Source organism: Danio rerio, chromosome 10, assembly GCF_049306965.1.
Source record: "Danio rerio strain Tuebingen ecotype United States chromosome 10, GRCz12tu, whole genome shotgun sequence".
Taxonomy (NCBI): domain Eukaryota; kingdom Metazoa; phylum Chordata; class Actinopteri; order Cypriniformes; family Danionidae; genus Danio; species Danio rerio.
Window position 1 is genome coordinate 21,789,934 of NC_133185.1, and position 20,945 is coordinate 21,810,878.

At 37.5% G+C, this 20,945-nt stretch overlaps 1 protein-coding gene across 31 annotated transcripts in view; it reads left to right on the forward strand.

Annotated features, from left to right (window-relative positions):
* Window positions 1-20,945, forward strand: part of unc13bb (unc-13 homolog Bb (C. elegans)) — a 150,496-nt gene that overhangs the window by 75,735 nt on the left and 53,816 nt on the right. For 11 of the 31 annotated variants that reach the window (XM_073914584.1, XM_073914583.1, XM_073914590.1 and 8 more), the window contains 3 exons: window positions 559-772; window positions 12,070-12,366; window positions 13,050-13,140. In XM_073914584.1, the coding sequence (XP_073770685.1) occupies window positions 559-772; window positions 12,070-12,366; window positions 13,050-13,140 (602 nt within the window). Of the gene's footprint in view, window positions 1-558; window positions 773-1,496; window positions 11,472-12,069; window positions 12,367-13,049; window positions 13,141-18,858; window positions 19,133-20,945 lie in introns of those variants that run through there. The other 20 variants (XM_068223933.1, XM_068223934.1, XM_068223935.1 and 17 more) reach the window with 5 other exon arrangements.

Sequence of the window (20,945 nt, forward strand, 5' to 3'; positions counted from 1 at the left end):
ATGAACTATTTCTTAATTTTCCTTGAAATTCCCTGTTGAGAACCTTTTTCCCCTGTTGACGTAATTATAAGTTCTTTGTGTACATTGTGTGCTTTTTATTTTTGAGATGTCCTTCATTTAGGTCTTTCATGCTTGTTTATACTGGATCACTTTGTTTCTAAATGATATAGTTAATTTTAGTTGGTGGTCAACAAGATTTGACTTTTAAATATTTTTGAATATTTCATTTACAGTTGGGGTAGACATAAATATGCAAGGTATATGGCTCCTTAGACTCAAAGTGCCCCATCTGATTTGGAAAAAAAAAACCTTAAACTGAATTGCGTGTTTTTGTTTTTTTGTTTTTTTGCACTCTAGAGAGCAAAAAGGACTGTTAAAGCTTTGTTGTTTACACAAGTCATGACAATTTAGTTTATCTATTGCTCTCATAGACACAATGGGCAATCTCACTTAAATCACTTACATTAGCGCATAATATATAAAAAAAAAAACAAGACAATTTTTGTATTTCTCGCTTGTAATGTTTGCATTTTGACCTTTCTGCTTCACTGTTTCTAGCTTTGGATGACCTGGATAGTGCGGTGGAGGATAGAGACAGTGACTACAGGAGTGAAACCAGCAGTAGTTTGCCTCCCCGCTACCATACCACAGCCCAGCCCAACTCTTCACTTCACCAATATCCTATGGGACCACGCTTTCAGCAGCACATGGACTCCTGTGCTGACTCTTTGCACAGTTTTGAATTTGACTATAGGGATCACCGTGCAAGCAGGTACATTTAGTTTCTATACATATTGTATGCATACTGTACATACTGTATGCCTCCATTTATGTGCAACCTCATCACATTTGCATCAAAGCAATGGTTTTGGGACAGTAATTGTTATAAGTCCCACTAGTTGCACATTATCCTTTTTTAAAAATGTTTTGCATTACACTGAACTGAGCCAAACTGAACACAACTGTGACAACTGAACTGAAGCAATTTTAATTTACTAGAACTTCATCTATGTTTACTTCCTTTGAAAATCTATATTGTAAAGAGTGCTATATAAAAACGGGTAAACTGAATTGTTATGCTTATCTGTAAGTATTCCTATTTAGATTTATAGGTTGCAAAAGAGAAAATAACCTGAAATATGGTATGGGATTGTTGTTAATCAAAGTATCTTGTATGGTCCTGCACAGAACTAATCCAGAAAATTATCAGATCCATTTTTATAAATCCAGATTCTGTTTTCTGTGATCAGGTTGTGGTTGAAATGTCATTTGTGTGTAATTTGTTGTATTAATTATATGGGTAAGTGTACTAAACATAAACTTGTTGATAAGGTGAAAGGCATTTAATTGAATAGTAAAGTCTGTTTAATTTTGCTAACTTTCATTTAAATAGCAAAACTTTTGTTTTTGTTTTTTGTTGTTGTGTTGAAATGCTCTTTTTTTTTTCTTTTTTTTCTCCCTCCTTTGTTATCCTCTTCCATCCTAATCTCCGCTAGAGCTCCTAATCAGAAGGGTAGAATTAGAATTGTCCCAGTAGATTCAGGCATGGGTGTGGAGGATTGGGAAGTGAAATACAAACAGGGTAAAAGTACCCTTAGTGAGTTCCTTGATAGAGAGGAACAGGCATGGATTGAAGATCAAGACAGACAGAGTGATGTTGTTCATAAAGAAAAGGATTACCATGACCCCATAATCAAGCAGCTGTTGCCGATAAAAAACAAAAATTCTGTGTTAAATGCTGCTTACCCAGAAGGCTATGCTACTATTGACCGAAGGCGAAAGAAAAAAATCCGGGACCCAGGAGGGCTGGAGCATGCTGGAGCAGAGCATTTCCCTCCTGATCTGGCATTTCTCCGTCAAAAACGAACCGAGCTTGTGTTACGTCAAGTAAAAGAAATGGAAGAAGCGGATGAGAACATGACTCCATGTCTGAAACCATACAAAAATGGATTACTCTACAAAACTAGGATGTGGGCCAAAAACAAGCTAGAAAACACGCTAGAAAATTATGTTGCATATCAAGAGGAGGAAGCTGCTAGATTGAGGGAAGATGTAGAGTTTGATTCTGAGGGTTCAGATGAGTTACATTATTCTATTTGCTCTGAAGAGGAGTTGGAGGAAATGACATCTTTAGCTAAGGCACTCAGGGGTGAGGAGAAGAAGAATAATAGCCACCATGGATATTTCTCAACGTATGGTGGTCAAACTGAGAGGCTTCAAGGTTACCGGGAGAAGAAGAATGGAAAGGGTAAAATTGGTGGATGGGCTCCAGAGGTCATGCTCTCACCTGTAGAGGAACCTAGTGATGAATATGTTGATCCTATGGATGAGTTGCAGTGCCTAGTTGAAACCGTATCAGAGTATCTAGCTGAAAAAGAAGAGGAGATCAGTAAATATGGATCCTTACCCAAATCTAACAAATCAAGGCTGTCATCTCAAGGTAGTGCAAGAACCGAATCTGTTGGAGATGAGCAAGGCATCATCTCTAAGGAAGTAAAAGAAAAACCCATAGATGCCAAAGAAAGTAATTTAAGTGGTGCTTCTGACCATGGAGTGTCTGGAGTGAAAAATGCCATGAGCTCGTTATTTAGCTCTTTAACTGATAAAGTTGTGTCAGGCTCAAAACAAGCAGGGTCCAAATCAGTTGAACAATCAGAGACCCCACATAATGCTAGTTCTGGTATATCAAAATTGTTCTCCTTTATGCCAAAGTCTACAAGTCCCACACCAGTAGCTGTGGTTTCCCCTACTGATAGGAAGTTTTCAATGTCACCCGTTTTGCCTTTCCAGCCATCAGATGCCAAGTTACAAGAGGCAGACCAGTCAATACATTCAATGGAAAATGAGCTCACGAAATACGGTGGTGTCAAAGCTCACAGAGAAAGTTTATCATCTGTCAATTCAATGTTGGATGCAAAGCAAAACAAGCCAGGTGATCCTCCCACGGTTTTGAATGGAAAAACAAAACTCAGTAAAATGTCAGATGCTTATCAAGACAATGATAGTAAAAAGTTTAAGATACTTAAAAATACCTGTAATGAGATTAATTATAAGAAGACACTCACTGAGCCTGTACCACAAAAGGCTACAGAAGAGTCTGGATTTTTTAATCCTTTTAGGAAATCACTCAGTTCATTAATCTCACCTGGACCACCAGTGCCTCCCCAGTCTCAAACACACACAGTTTTTCCTGTCTTTAGGTCAGCAGAAGACATTAGGGTAGAAAAGCTTCCAGATGAATCCTCCCTTAAAAAGCAAACTTTTGTCTCCTCAGACAATGTGTCTGTCCCACAACCTCAAAAGTCAGATGGGGGGCTGTTTTCTGGATTGTTTAAGTTTGCATCTGGAGAGGATTCAGGTGCATCCAAGAGTATGCCTCAAATCACTAAAACGGATCAAATTCCAGCTGTAACAAAGAGAGTGGCAGGTGCAATTCCAGCTTCTCTGCCTGACAATGCAAAATTAACAACACCTTCCAATAAAGAACCCCCAGACACAACAAGTAAGGGGAACACAGAAACAGGCTGGTTTTCTAGTCTATTTAAGATGGCACCTACTGAAGATCTGCAGCCTGTTACTCCACCTATCCATAGGCCTAATATTCAGAGCACTTTACCTCCTCCAGGGTCTAATCAGACTGGTCATAGGATGCAACATCCCAATCCAACTTCTGCTAAGGAACAAATGCAAGTTAAGCACCAACAACCTGGTCCAACTCAAGTACCTAATATTACAGAGCAAAATGCATCTCAACATGAACGTCAGGGCCTGTTTTCTGGTTTGTTTAAATCAGTTGCTTCAGATAATGCATCAAGTGCCCAAGCATTTCCTAATCAACCACAACAAGGGGGCTTACTCTCAGGAATCATGAAATTTGCTTCCACAGGTGATATGGCAACAGGTGCTCATGTAAATCAGCAAAGGAGTCAGTCTGCTCAAATATTAAATCAACAAAACCAACCTCATACCCAAACAAGTGCATCTATTCCTCCTCTCTCAGGGCGGCTAACTATTACTTCCACAGAAATTTCTCACAGAGAGCCTCAACAATTCTCTCAGCAAGAGACAAAATCTCAACAGGGAAGTATTTTGTCTGGCCTTTTTAGATTTGCCTCTACCGAAAAACCTTTGGACACTCAAACAACGATGCCCCAGGAGCAACAAAAATCACCAAGCATAAGTTATTTTCAAGATTCTGTCCAGCATAAGGTAGAGGGTCAGAGCAGGATCCAAACACAGCAGTCTAACTTCCCAAAACAACAGTCAGAACGGCTTCAAAAAGGCATATTAGATGGCCATAAACAAAGTGTATCCCATCAAGGACATTCTCAGCAAGATGGCCTTCTATCTGGTCTTTTTAAGTTTGCCTCCTCAGATGTTTCCGTCTCTCAATCAGCACAGCAAGTTCAAGCTTCTAACACCCAGTCATCTGTGCTCCAGTCAAAAACAAATGTTATAGAACAAAGCCACTCATCCCAAAATAATTCATCTAATCAAAAACACCAGTCGGATGGCCTTCTTTTTCTTAAAGTGTCCTCTAATGAGTCACAGGAACTACCTGTTACACAGGAAAAAAAGGAACATGCAAGTTTGCCACAGCAAGTTGCGACAAAACAAAGCTCTCGTGTAGGAAGGCAAGAAACATCAGCTCAGCCAGGAATTTTATCTGGCTTTTTCAATAAGCTCACATCTTCTTCTGAAGATGTATCCTTAAACATCCAGAATTCAGTTAAGCAAAATCAGGATAAGCCACAAATACCAGTAGAGATTCACACACAGCAAGGCCAATCAAAAAGACGGCTACCTCAAATACCCTCCCAGATCCAAGATACAGATCAACAGCCCTCAACTCAACAACGTTTCTTATATGGGATATTTAGCAGGAATCCAACAGATGTTTCCACTGTCAAAACAGAGGGTGTGGCTATGGAAGGATTACAAATGAAGGTCAGTTCTACAGGACTTCTGAGAGACAATGTAGCTAATTTAAATTATGTGTCTAACATTTGTGGCACAGAGAGCCTTGATTTAAGGACACCTGCAAGTTATGCAAGGTCACAACAAAAATGTGCTGCATACACATCTCATAGTACTGGTAATATACCCCTCTTATACAGCTCACAAAATTTTATGCTCTCAAGTCAAATTAGAACCACTTCATATAGCACTGAAAATCTACCTCTTTGTCACCCATCTCAAGCAGTGATGTCACAGGAATGTTTTAGGCAGAGTTATCCATCCTTCCATTGTAAACCTGAACAGTATGGTTTCCAAGAAATCTCTCCATCATATGCATTGCAACCTAGTCCCAGTGATGAACACTCATGGATACAACAATCTATATTGTGGCAACAGCTGAATGATCAGTCATTGGGAATAGTACCTGATGGACATGAAATTACACCAATTAATGAAGTCCACACATCTTCTCAGTATTTGAATGATATAAACATGGATATTAACCAACAATACTCTCATACAAAGCCATGGATGAAATTCCATTCTTACAATGGGAGTAAGAACCAATCAGATTATTCCACTGATGTTCCCAATAGTTTAGTGAGACCTAGAGCGTGGAATAGCCAAAACGATTTGGATGTGATTAACAACCAAGAGTTTGAAGGTGTGTTGAATTTGAGCATGAAGAATAATGCTAAATTAAGCAGGTGGCACTCATTTAGTGCAGAAAGTTGTTACAGTCTGAATAGTATTTCATATCATGAAGGATATTATGAGGAAACTCCTCCACATCTGTCTTACTCAGCTAATGGGCAGTATGTTTATCATGGGACATCTGACATTTGCACTCAGCCTGGGAATAGTGGAAGCCATGTTAATGTAGCTACATCTCCCAATCATTGGAACTACTCTTCAGCAAGCAACAGTGATATGGAGGAACATGTGTATCTTGAGGAGTCTGAGTGGTATCAACAATGGCTTTCACTTTTGGACCAGGGTATGTGGTGGCCTGCAGATGATGGAGATTGTGGATATTTTGTCTACACTGATTATGAGTATATTTACGCCCTACTCACAGATGAGTCTGGGCAGTATGTTTATGCATGTGCCCCAGAACAAGAGTGGGCAAGTACAGTGGACATCTATCCTAGTGCCTGGTTGTATAATGAGGTGGTAAAAGTTTGTGGGTTTAAGATTCCTCTATACAATGAAGATGAGCTTCTCTGGCTTCCAAGTCAAGGCCAAAGTGAAGCTGAACTTCTGACTGCACCACTTGACTTGTCAGCAGCCTATAAAAAAGGTAACCAAATCATGAATCTGAACCTTGAGCGTTTTTCACAGATGTTTGCAGATTCAATGCTTAATCAAAGACAGCAAGCTCTGGATTTTTCCAGTTACCGATTTAACAAAGTTAGGATGGATACTAATCATCAGCTCCCACACAATTATGGTTACTGTGATCCGTCTCAGGAAGCTGTTGACCTTTCTTTTCATGGAACAAACTACAATAATGTAAATCTCGACAGCAGAGAAATAAAAGAACTGCTGTCTTATAAGGTTTCTGTTTCATTTGGTGCCACACAAACCACAACTTCACCTACCACTGGTGTCTACAGCTGCTACCAGCCTCAACAGAGGCGTCGTTCATCCAGTGGAGTGCAAATAAAACATATAGATGATGTTTCAGAAGAAGAGTGGAGAAAAAGAGTACAGCCTGGAGAGGAGCAGCCAAATCGATCTATTAAGAAAATCTCCTCAATTCTATCCTCAATTGTTGGCAAAAGCTCCAATTCAGAATCAAGTAGAAACACAGCTGTCTCAAAGTCACCTTCTGCTAAAGATGGTTCTTTTTCAGGACAAAATCAAAGCAGATCTCATAAAGCCTCTGAAACACGACTTGCTGATCAGCAAGCCAAAAGCTTTATTTCAACAGGTTTTCAGAGTCTTAAATCAAAGATCGTAAAGGATGACGTTTGTGGAACAACTCAACCAGACAATACAAATCAGTTATCATCCAAACAAATTCCAACAACACCTAGAGTTTCAGTAACATCTTCTGCACAGCCAACAGCTTCCACGCCCTCTCAGGGTGCGTGCACTTTAAGTTCATCTCAGAAACCCAAACTGGCTAGACAGGCTACATTGTCACAACAGTCCTCTCTTCCTCCAACATCAATTGTATCTACTACTTTAAGAGAACAGTCCAGTTTAACCATCAAATCTGCCTCTCTAGATGTGTCTCTGCCAGCAGAAACACAAGGTGGAAAGACATCTGAGCAATCAAGTGGGTTTTTAAACTTTTTCAAAACAGCAGTGGGTATAGAGGAGGTCAAGTCAGAGCCTTCTAAATCTGCTCATCCAGTATCCAGACAAGCTGATAAAGTTGGAACTGCTTCTGATGGCATGAAAGATTCAACAACAAACCAAGACACAACGGGAACATCAAAACTTTTTGGGTCAATAGGGGATTTTTTTAACATTGAAAGTCCTTCCCACACTATATCAAAGACAAATCTGCAACATTCAGCCTCAACAATGACAGTGCCTAAAGGGATTCAGAAACAGCAAACAGCAGAAAATACCTTTGCAAAAGGTGGTGAATCAGAATTTCCTAGTTTATCACAATCAATTCAGGGAAGGAGTGTCTCCTCATCTCAGATACATTCTGCTGATGCAAACAGGTTGCCAACACCAGGGAGATCTCAAACTATGCCACCGACTGGGGAGACCAAACCAGAAGCCAAGCAGTCAGGTGGGTTGTTTGGTTTTTCTGTTGGGGATATTTTCTCTGGGACCACAGCTTCGAAAGATGAAAGCAAAGGGCTGTTGTCCATATTTAGTGGTTCCAGTCAGCAACAAGCTCCATCTCTAAGTGCATCTACCTCCCTCCAAGGTTCAATCAGTAATTCCTCTGCAAAAGAGCCACTTGGCAAAAACATCCTGTCTTTGTTTGGAGGTTCTAGCATTCAACAGACCTCACCACAATTTGGATCCACACATCAGCCTTGCCCACCAGAAGCTGTACCTCCTAAAGAATATCTAGGCATGAATATATCTTCTGTGTTCAGTGGCACTAGTACACAGCAGCCTTCAACACATGTGAGTTCTTGTAATCAAAAACAAACCAGCACTGTTCATCCAAAGGAATCACCAGCCATGGGGTTACTCTCTTTGATTAGTGGTTCCAGCACTCAGCAAACTTCATCTGAATCTGATCAACCAAAAGACACACCAATGGCAGGACTGCTATCTACATTCAGTGGCCCTCAGCAGGCTTCATCTGAATTAGGATCTGGAACTGATCCACCAAAAGATACACCAATAAAAGGACTGTTATCTATGTTCAGTGGCCCTCAGCAGACTTCTCTTAGATCTGGAAGTGATCCACCAAAAGATACACCAGTAACAGGAATGCTATCTATGTTTAGTGGCCCTCAGCAAACTGCACCAAGATCTGGTGCCGATCCACCTAAAGATACACCTATAACAGGACTGCCATCCATGTTCAGTGGCCCTCAGCAGACTGCACCAAGATCTGGAGCTGATCCACCAAAAGATACAACAGTAACAGGACTGCTATCTATGTTCAGTAGCCCTCAGCAGACGTCACCAGCATCTGGAGCTGACCCACCAAAAGATACACCCGTAACAGGACTGCTATCCATGTTCAGTGGCCCTCAGCAGACCTCACAACCACGCTCGGCCACTCAGTCTGCAAGCCAAGGAAATGAACTGCCAAAAGAGCCTTTGGGCAAAAGTTTATTTTCTATGTTTGGTGGTTCAGGGTCACAACCATCTTCACAACAGACAGGATCAATTTTTGGTGGTATATTAGGTGGGTCTTCCAGCTCTAGTGAGAGTCCAGCAAAAGGTTTATTTTCTATGTTTGGAGCACAAAGCCCACAACCACCTGCCACAAGAGTTCCAGCAGCCGTTCTTACTAATGAGCAGACAGTTAAACATATATCTTCTTTGGATGAGTCTAAATTACAACAAACACCAGCACAATCAGTCTCTTCTACTGCAACGAAAGCGACTCCCGCAAAGGAATTACCAAATGACAGTCCATCACAAGGATTACTTTTACACTCTGGAATTTCCAGCCACCCATCAGCTCCACTGGAATGCTTACCTCATGAGACTGTTGTGCCATCTAATGAGTCACATAAAGAGCCATCAGTAAATGAAATACCCTCTTTGTCCAATGAAACTATCTCCCAGCCATTCTCACAGCAGCCAGATTCAACTGGACATTCTCTTTCTCTTGATAGCAAAGAGTCAAAAGGGCCACAAAGTAAAGACATTACCTCTGTGATTGCTGGGCATACTCTGCAGCCAGACTGCGACCCAACAGTATCAGTTCCAAAATCCACACAAGAGGCATTGCCAACTGATGATAGTAGATTGGCACAGTCTGAATCTAGCAAGCAAGCACACCAAGAGGATTCTTCTGCTCAGGGTGTAGCGCCACCAAAAGAGGAAGCAACTTCAGGATTGTTGTCAATGTTTTCTGGATCAGGTCCTCAAAATGCTCAAAGTGGATCTATACTTGGTGGTATTTTTTCTGGTGCTTCAGGATCAAAGGAAGTTCCAGCAAAGAATCTATTTTCAATGTTTTCTGGACCAAGTTCCCAACCTGGTGCTGGTAATGCTGGGCATAATGTTCAGAATAATAGTTCAGGTGCTTCAGCCTTTGGTGAGTTAACGGGCAAAGGCTTGTTTTCCGTTTTTGGTGGGTCAATTCCACAGCAAGCCACTCCTCAGCCTTCTTCAATATTTGGAGGTATTCTGTCTGGAGTTGCTTCTAAAGATGCTCCTGGAAAAGGTCTTCTTTCTATGTTTGGTGGGCCTAGTTCAGCACCTTCACCTAGTCAAACACCAACATCAAAACCATCTGAAACTGAAGGGCTGTTAAAGGTTGCATCACTAGTTTCTCAAGAGGATGTGACTGAGGATAGTAAAAATATGGGCTCGGAGGAAAAGAAAACAGAACCCACATATTATGATTCCCAGCATTCTGTCATGGCAGATCAAAGGAAAGCAGCATCTATGGCTTCATTCTCAACTGATATCTCTGATAAAAGCTCAGATGTCATTGGTGAGAAGATTGCTCTTGAGAGGAGTAACCTAGATGTTGTTAGCCATAGTAATATTAGTTTGACCGGAGATGATTTAGCAAAAGATATTGAATCAATTTCAAAGCAGAGTACAAAAGCAGAGGTCAAGATAACAGAATGCCAAACTCAGCATATACAACAAACCAATTCAACTGAGACCAGTGCTTCTGAGGGACATCCAAAACATTCTGAATCACAGAAATCTGTTTTAGACTCATCAACTGAAGCTGTCAGTGGTTTTATGTCTAAACTGTTCACAGGTGCCAGTTCAGCCCCAAATTCTTCAGGTGGTCTCTTTTCACAACTTCACTCAACCCCAACCATACCCAAAACCTCAGTCTTTGGCTTTTCAAGTAGCATACCAACAGAATCTATAAAAAGTGACATTTTTGGTATGTTTAAATCTCCAGAAGCACCCAAAACAGCTGACATAAAATCATCTATTACCTTGACATCCCAGTCTCTTCAGTCAGTCCAAGATCAGTCATTGTTAGCTTCTAGGGATGTTACATTGTCTGGAGACAAAGATGAAAAAAGTCAAATAGAACCCCATTCATCAGCAAAAGAAATGTCTTGTAATGATGCTTCTGATAATGTTACAGTTGCAACCATCAATTCCACTGAGGCTTCCAGCTGTCAACTTGTTGAAACAGTTATTAAGGAACCTCCTGAAGGCGAAGTAATTAAAGAGAAAACAGTTGTCATGGTTTCTGAAGAAAAGTTTACAGACAAATCTGTGCCTGTAATAGACAATAGTTCAAAAATGGCTCAACAACCTCAATCATCAGAAACTTCTCAGTCCATATTTGGCATGCCAGGTTTAACAGCATCTAAATTTGGGTTTATGTCTGGAGCTGCTGATGCTGGAAAGTCGTTTGGGTCTTTATTTTCTTCACCACCCTCAATACCAAATACAGAAAGTGGCAAGCTTATTTCTGGATTTAAGTCATTTTCAGCAGGACTGTTTCAAGATGAGAAGTCAGTGGTTTCAAAAGAAGCAACACCAGCATCTTTATTTGGAGCAAAATTAGGTTTTCCATGGCAGAAAGAAACTCCAGAACCGCCTAAACCACAAACAACCCCAGTTGTTACAATCCAACCTAAAGCTCAGGAAAATAAAGTACGTATCGAAGATGGTACATCTGTCAAAAAAGACCATGATAATTTAAACTTGGAGGAAGACAAAGGCGAAATCACCCACTCAGTTGACATTAAACAAAAGACTGTAGCAAATTTTGAAGTTACAGAAAATAACACAGATAAATCCAAACTTATTGCATCCACACCTGATCCTCCTCCTCAAAAAGATTTGGAAATCCATATCCAGACCCCACCTTCTACAGATGCCTCTTCAGGATTACAGCAGGAAAAGAAGGACCTTTTGATTCCTAAAAGGCTAGTAGCAGCATAATAAATGGTTTCATAAACCATTTATGTTGCACTATGTTTACATGCACAATCATACTTCTTATGAAGATAATATATATTAAAAATATCATTTGTTATGGCATTTACTCAGCCATTTCAGGATTGTGGTCTCTGCATCGAAATAATGATTACTATAGGATTTCTAGCAGTGCTCAAGCTAATCTCACTAGGACCACATAAACACAAGAATTTTGTTTAAAGTGTCTGAAATGCCAAATGCAGTTTTAAATGTTGTTGACTAAAAATCAGCATATTGGAATAATCTGTTTAAAAGAAATAAGATAATTAATGTGCATGTAAACATGCTCAATGATTTTAGTTTTAGATTTAGTTTGATTTAAAAATGCTGGCTTTCCCAATGTGTGGTTTGTTTTCTCTTAGTGCTGTGTGACTTCTGTAACTGTGCTTTGGTTCTTTGCAATTTTGTATTTCCATTAGTTGTGCATAGCATTCCTAATTAATTGAAGTTTAGACCTAATGTAAGCTAGTGGAAGTAGTTATAAAAATCATTGACACTAATTGCTTGTTCTTTCTCTCTCTTTAAAAAAAAAAACAACAACATTAGTCCTGTGAACTCTAGTCGTTTTGGGTCTTCAGGGAATCTCAGTCAAGCTAGTTCTCAGCTCAGTGAGACTGGTCAAGAGAGTGCTGCCTGTTCAGAGTTAGAGGAGTCCTACCATTCTTATCACAGTACTGGCTACCGACCATCCCGAAATGGACATCACCCTACAAATGGACATGCTTCTTGGGGTGAAGATGAGGGATTGAAATCCTCTCAAGAAAATGGAAAGGATACAAGCAGCACCTTAAAAAAGGAAGTGGTTTCTCAAGTGGACAAAATGCCTGAAAAATCACCCAAAAGGTACGCATTCATTGACTTTAGCCTAATGTGTACTTCTGATTTATGCTTGACCTGAGGTATTAATATAATTTGCATGATGTGCGTTTCATCATTAAAGTAGGATTATGAATGGAGATTTGCAGGGTAAGATGTTGACTTTCAGTGCTATCAGGCTAACATCAGCATTTTCCAAAATATCTTATTGCACCTTTTAAGTAACTTTGTTCACAGTGTGTCAACGCTTACCTAAATTGTTTCATAGTCAGAAGAGAAAAAACAAATGAGGGATGACTGAAGGTTGCAAAAACAATAGACAGATTTTTAAAAAGATTCAAATATATATACTCATTTTTTTTAAACTAGTACAATGTTGTTTTTTGCTCATACATATTTATTGTTCATACAGTAAGTGCCAAGCGCTTGAACTGAATTAAAGGTATAAAAGCTGTCACTAGGGTGGTCCCTCTTTAAATTTTAGAATTTATTTAAAAAGTACAGTTTCATGTACTGAAATGTACTTTATTATAACGTTATGGACAGTTTTAGATTCAGAAGTTTTAAAAGGTACTTTTGTTCACTCTAGCTTGTAACCTAACATGAGCATTAAAAATTGTATACTGTAAACTTTGCAGTTTGCACTCAGTATAATGAATCACTTCAATAGCATAAATTATATTTAATAAGTTTTTTTGTTCCTTTTCTAGCTTCAAGGATGATGGACTTCCTTTACCATTCTCTCCATCCAGAGTGCGCTGGCTTAAGGCAATCAACAAAGTGAGAGTTCAGCTTAAGGAGGTATAGTAGGGAACTCATACCCTTCATCTCCTTTGTCTTTTCCCTTTTCAGTTGATCCAATTTACATGTTAGATTAAGCTTTACCTCTTATCTTTTTCCTAAAAACCTGCCCCAGTATGCAGCATCTTTAACAGTCTGTCATAAGATTATGACCTTAATTTATTTTTTTTCCAGTTGGTAAGTATGAATTGTGCAACCCCGTCATTCATAAACATTTGTTTGGATTGGTTGAGTTTTACCATTTATTATTTAAACATGAGGCATGCACATTCTGAGACTCTTTGGGAATAATGAATTGCTGTGTGTTGTTTGTTTGGTTAAAACTTGGGCTTTAAATTTATCAGTGCAATGAGATTGGATGTCCACTGTGGTGCTGTATCTAGACCTCACAACATTAATCTGCCAGGGCCAAGGTCAGGCTCTGAAGAGTTGCTGTGTGATATCACTGATAACGTCTTCAGGAGTAATTAAGCATAGAGAGTCAAGGAGTTTGCGATAGTGTGTGTATGTGTGTGTCTTAAAGAGCATTTCATGATTAGCTAGTATAAATTGGGGAATTGACTTTGGAAGTTTATGAAGTAGAGTATGAAGAACATTGGTGTGTTGAAGATTGCACACAATCACTGTATATATGCGTACATGCGCATGTGTGTGTGAGTACAACGTTAATAATTTTTTGTTTTGTTTTGTTAAGATTCAAGCATTTTTAAACCAAAAATGACAGCTGGTCAGAATAAAAAATATTTAAATGTCTTGATTTCACTTGTTTTGAAAATCAGTGATTATCCGTCAAATATTGATTTCTTAACACTTCTGAAGTGGGTATTGTATTCTGATCATTGGTATTGAGTGTAATTTTTTTTTATATAAAAATCTAAATTACAACATTAAAAATATTATATGTAAGTATAATTTTTACTAACTGTTTAGTTTTAGCTATTTAGCATCATGAGGTATACAAAACTAAAAGTATTTATTTGATGGCAGTCTAAAATATTTTATGTATTTATATTGTTTTTTATTTTGTATACCTATTATTGTATTTGTAATATTATTTTATTTCAGTTAACATTTTATTTCAAGTGACAAAAATGTTTTAGTTGTGTGATGTTTAAAGAGCCCCTATTTCGCATTGTGAAATGTCATATTTTGGTTTTGTTTATCTCCAACAGCAGGCTGATATGCATGCAAGGTCAAAAAACACTTTCATTGTGTTATAATATGCATTTATTTTTAACTAATTATCCCCACGACTTCCATATGATTTGTTCAGTGATTTATTTGTTCCCAAACCCCTCCTTTGCATGAGATTGCACTAATCTGCGCTGATTGGTCCGACGACCAAGTCTGTTGTGATTAGTCTACTGGGTTCAGCGCGAGACATAGAAAAATGTATGAGAAATGTTGTAGCAGAGAGTGTGTGAGAGAGCCCAATGCAGTTAAACACCAACATATTACTCTTAAACCCAAACCCAAGTAATAACAACGACACACATTCAGTATTAATCCACACAGTGGCAAAAGCTGATTTATTCTGAAAATGGACTGCGTCGCACATGTGAAAGAACAGCTGATGGTGGCCATAGCAAAGACAAACGGCAGACAATCACAAGTTCAGAAAATCTTTTACACTGGTAAAAAAAAGAAGCACGCATTGTGTTTTCAGCGTGGTTTTGGAAGCAATATGTAAATAGAACCATAAAGATTTAACCTGAGAGATACAGTACAAGCACTGATCTATATAAGATAAGTAATTACAAGCCGTGTGGAGCGATTACAAGTGACAGCACACAATTAAATACATATTTTGCAAACTACAGAAAACAAGGCAACAATTTTTATTACACTTATATGTTATGATCCGGAGGGAGAAGAAACTGGTCCATATAAGGTGTGACAGTTACTGACAAAGTCTCTGAAAAATTACAGGAACAAACAAAGCACATGGTTGACTATAATGTGGTGTTGTTGTGAATATAAACTTAAACCCTTTATTCCCCGCAGCCGAATCGCCATCTGTCAGTGATCATTATCTTTGTGTTATAATCAGCCCTGTGATACACGCGCTCCGCTAGTGTCTGAAGGGAAAGGTGCGTTCACGTTTTACCCGATCTGGCACTTCATGTTTGGTGATGTACTGTGTTAACGTTGATGCCTTTGGGCAAAAGATCCGAACCCAACACAATTCATTTATTTGACTCTGAGTCGACTATAACGTTAAAAATTCAATAGCTTTAATTATAGTGCTCTTTCAGATATAAACCTCAGCTGGATGTTTTCATTTACTTAGTGCTGTGTTACACACTGCGAAGAAACTCATTTTCAAAACCCCATAATAGGGGCTTTTTAATAATGTTTGTTTTATCTTTTAATGATTCTTTTTAAGTTTCTAAGCTTTTATAGTCTCTATAAGTAAATAATCGAAAGCCCACTAAATACATTCCCTCATTTTTCAGCATTCTCTGTCTCTCTCTGTCTCTCTCCGTCTCTCTCTGTCTCTCTGTCTCTCTGTCTCTCTGTCTCTCTCTCTCTCTCTCTCTCTCTCTCTCTCTCTCTCTCTCTTTCTCTGTCTCTCTCTCTCTCTCTCTCTCTCTCTCTCTCTCTCCCTCGTCTTGACAGCCAGTAATTAGCTACCCTGTTGTCCTCCTTCGTTTCTTTCATTTGACCGCACAAAATTGAATGCATGAGCCTCTAGAAATAAATTAGCATGGCAAAGCACTTATGTGGCCTGATTACCTCACACTGAGAATAAGTCAAAATTAATAGATCACAGTGGCAAATCAGATTAATCCTAACTTAGATTGCTTTGGATCAAAAATATTTTATGTACCCAAATATGCCTGTTTTTTGTATAATGGCTAATGGCATATCAACTTGTAAAGGTGATTTATTCTGATAAGCTAACGGCGCTCATGCTAATTAAGCTTTTTCAAATATAGGGCTCTTCATTGAGGCTCCATTACAGTGATTGCTGTGGACACTTATGTAAAAGCTGCTTATTTAATACAGTGAAGAATATGGGTGTGGTTTAGCACACCGTTTGACCATGCAAAATGTGTGGTGAAGAACATATATCATTACAAAAACCAAGCTTATTCTTACTAACATTTGAACCGAAGGACATTTAGCTGTAAAGGAGGGTCTTGTATGAAATGATCTTTATCTATCTTTATAACTATAAATTGTAAAACGATTTTGTTAAATCTCTTATGTAAATACAATTAACTCGTATGCAAAAAAATAAAGGCAAGACAATCCTGATAAACATGTTTGGCAAGGCAAGTTTATTTATATAGCATAAGTTTATTTAAACAGTATAGCACATTTTATACTCAAAGTGCTGTACATAAACAAGAATAACAGAAACAAGAAAATAAAAATTATTAAAAGAAATAACATGATTCAAACAGATAAACAAATTAAAATGTGTTCAAACAGGTTATTAAAGGGGTGGTCCACTACGATGTCATATTTTAAACTTTAGTTGATGTGTAATGTAGCTGTGTGAACATAAACAGCATCTCTGAATGTAAAATCCTCAAAGTTCAATGCAAAGGGAGACCTTGATTTTAACAGAGTTAGCTTAGCAAAGCCTACAGTGAACAAATTTTGTGTACTACAAAAAATACTTCCAGCCCTTGTGAGATCACAAAGGTTCGTTTACCGCACGCACACACTGTGCAGCTAAGGGCCGTGGCCACAGGCGCTGTAACGTTACAAAAGAGGGAGAAATGCCGTTCTGCTAATTAAAACAGAGCTGCTCTGTTTCTGTATTTGGGCTTCCAAATGACACGACACAAACACAGAAATGCTTCCAGTTCAATATAATTATGTTCCAGAGAATTATAAAATACATAGCAAGCATGATTTGACAAAACAGCTTCCAGAATCTCTCCCAGTTCAGTGCTGGATTCGGCTAAAATCTCCTTAAAGATGGAGCAACTACAAGGAGCTTCCGAGCACATGTGCTTCTCGTGTTACAGATAGTTCATAGTAAATAGAATCGCAGCACATTATGACGATGACCAATCAGAGTCACTTGAGGGTGGGCCTTTCAGAGGAACTAGGAAATATGTCAGTCGTTTTTATATTATCTGAGTAGCTGTATGTAATCAAAGTGAGATTTATTAAAAAAATAACATGATTTCCTTCAAGTGAAACATGAGCATACATTGCTTTGCATCTTATTAACACAACCAAGCCCTAATATTATATTCTGGAACACCCCTTTAAAGAATGAAATAGAAAATAAAGACATAAAAGTGTGATCTGTCAGATGTAGCACAGTGCTTATTCGGTAAAGGCACAGCCAAACAGAGTTTTCAGTCTTGATTTGAATGTACCTAATGTAGGAGCACATCTGATCATTTCTGGAAGCTGAATCCAGCAACGTAGTAGCTGAAGGCAGATTCACCCTGCTTTGACTGAACTCTTGGAGTTTCTAATTTATTTGATCCTAAAGATCTGAGGGATCTGTTAGGTTTGTATTCAGTGAGCATGTTAGGCAAATAGGATGAAAAACAAAGTCATACTTCCCGAGCTGATTGATGACATTAGGAATCCCAAACACATTTTTGAATTTAAATGTTTTTAATTTGTATATTTAAATATGCAAATGAGGCACCATTTCATTAAATAGGCATTAATATGCATATATTTATATACATTAAAAATCTGAAATGTTTTTTTATGTATACAATTAAATATACAAAGGATTAAGAGTCAAAATATTTTTGCAGAGGGTATTTTGGGATTCTCTTTATCACTCAGTAGTTCAAATGCAAAACATTTTCATTTTTTGTAGAATAAAATGTATTTAATTAGGGAAATTTGTATGAACAAATCTTTCTGTAAAAATCTTAAGAATACAGAATATGAGTGTGACCTTTGGTGTTTCAGCACAGCCACAGTAGAGATTTACAACCAAGTTCAAGAGAAAACATTTTAAGAAAAAGCATCTAAAAAGATGGATTGTAACTTAAATTGAAAATAAGTGAAGATTTACAAACTAATTTTGAGAAGAGCATGTGATATGATTGATTGTGGCTGGTCTCACATCTGTAATCAGCAATAATCCTATCAGATTGATTCAAGCCTACAATAAATAGACCAATTTCGACCTACTACCTTGTCTTTGGTAGTTTTAGAAGAATCCCCCCTTCCACCCCATCTCCTCCTTTTTCTCTCTTTACCAGGGGCAGCTCTTGAGACCTACCTGATTTCACACCCCCTTATATGCTATGTCTTCCAGCTCAGGGTTTTCTCCCAGGAAAGCATGCTAAATCTGATAATAGCATCAAGCAATATCTAGGTGTAAAGTCTTGAAACAAAATAAACATTTTAAAGCATTTTTTCTTTACCTTTAAACAAACAAAACAACAATTTGTTTAATTATTTTGATTTAATTTATTTATTTGATTTATTTAGCACTAATATTTGCGTGATTTAGTTTTATTTTTTATTTTTTTTTATTATAGTTTTTATAATTTTTTAAAAACGATTTTTGACTGTGTATTTATAAAAAAGGAAAAAGTGAACTATAACATGCAAAAGTTTAAAAATGGGTACAGGCACAGTTGTGCCGATTAAAAGAGGAAATGGAGGAAAGATGGACTGCTGGCATTTTGACAATTCCAGATTAGCTTTGTGCTGGAATACATTGCCAGAGGACAGAGAGAGAGAGAGAGGGCGAGCGAGCAAGCAAGAGAGAGATACTCCACTAGGACTGTCACACTAGCCTAGTCTGGAAGCCTCTAAACTGTGCCGATGTCAGTGTGTGGAGAGGATTTTGTCTTCCACTTTCTTCAAGATGTGTTGGATTGCCAAACCAGACGATTGGATACATTTTTATTTTTTAGAACTGGAGTGTTAAATAAGTTAACATTTTGAAATCCAGGATTATTTTTTTTATTTGCAGGTGGTTTGGCTGTTCCTTTTTAAAGTGATTTTTGCAGAGTTTTTTTTGTTTTTTGTTTTTTTACAGCTGTATAGGGTAAGTATGTGTACTTTTTCTGTCTTACGATCAGTAAGGGTTCCTTTTATTGAAAATCATCAAGAAATATCAGGGTTGTATTTCAGCTGAATATATGTATAAAAGATAGATCCTATTTTAGAATCTTTTTTTGATCTTGCAAATAAGCCCCAATATGTTTAATGCTGAATAGTTTGTTTTGTTAATTAAAGACTGAATATTTTTTGTAAAAGGAATGTATGTGTTGTTCACTGTGTGGTTTGGTCTGATAAGCTTGTCAGTGTCTTTTAAATTACCTTACCTCAGACACCAAACATTAGGAGTAATAAAGAAATAAAAGTGCTCATTTGAAATGTTTATTTTAATAGAACAGGCCACTTCAAGGCAAACTGACAACCAATTAACCACCCATGATTCCTGATTATTATGATAATAAGTAAAACTGAAGATTCAGTGTACAAAATGACATGGTAATTCATTGTTTTGGGAGGTAATCCTAAAGGTGTGGATAAAGATGGAGCAATTTTAACATTTTTATTTTAAAAAATATTTAAACACATCTTTTAAAATTTATCTCAAGGCTGCATTTTATTTAAATCAAAAGACGAAATAGCCTTTTTTTCTGTTTTAATACATATGTCAGTAAGTTTTCAGCCTCAGTGACATCAGTGTCTCATGATCCTTCAAAATTTGTTTTTATTTTCCAATTCTTGCTTCACTAAAATAACTTTTATTATTATACTATGATATTTATCAGTGGTTAACGCTTTTTATTTTTTATTTTTAGGATCATGTGGCACCAAAGAGTCTAGTGTGCTGTCAGTTGTAATAAAATAAAAAATAAAATAAAATAAAATAAAATGAAATGAAACAAAATAAAATAAAACTGTTTTCGCAAAATTGCAGATTTTTTTTTTGTTTTTGCTTTTATCATGCAATTCCATCATATAGCCTTGGTGAGCACAAGAAACCTAAATAGGTAGTTCAAACTTTTGACTGGTAGATTTTTAGTTTTGCAGTTTTACACCAGTCAGCTAAATAATATAAATTAATTCAGGGTAAAAATGTCACTTTTTCAATTGCAGTGAGTAATTTTTATTATTATGTGCTGAATTATATATGGTTTTTAAAATTTATTTTTGTGTTGATTGATTGATTATGTCTTCACCTATAGATAGGGAGCAATATTATTAATGAGATCTGATTAACCTGAGCTACACAACAGTGGCAGAGAAGTGCAGTTTCTAATTAAAAAGTCTGAGGCATATATACCTGTCTCTTGGTTGGAATAGCAAGTTGTGTAGGAATATGCAATATTTCGATACCCAAGTTATCTGCTGGATAATTGTCATAGAAATTGGTTCACAATTTCATTTAATTCTAGCAAGTTTAACCAAGCATTTTAGTCACATATCAGTAATGGCCTCATTCGTCCTTCAAAGGGCATCTGATTATTAGTTTCTGCGAGTTGTGCTCTTATCGTTTGAACACACAGCTCAACTGTTTGGATGAAGTTGGACAGAAGCTAAGGCTATAATTGGAATTTTAAATGTAAGTTATTAAATTCAGAGTATTTTTCTGAAATGAATGCTATAGGGATGCTTCACGCAAAATATAACATTTGCTGTTGATTTACTGAGGCCATCCAAAATGTAGATGACTTTTTTTTCCTCAATAGAATGTTAAAGAAGATGTTTAGCTGAAACAGTGGTCCTTGGTGATTTCATAAAAGTCTATTCAACAGTTACACTTTAGGAATTTGAAAAGAAGGCAAAATATGAATTCCCATGATTCCTAGCAAAGCTATTAGCTTATGCAATTATTTAACATATTA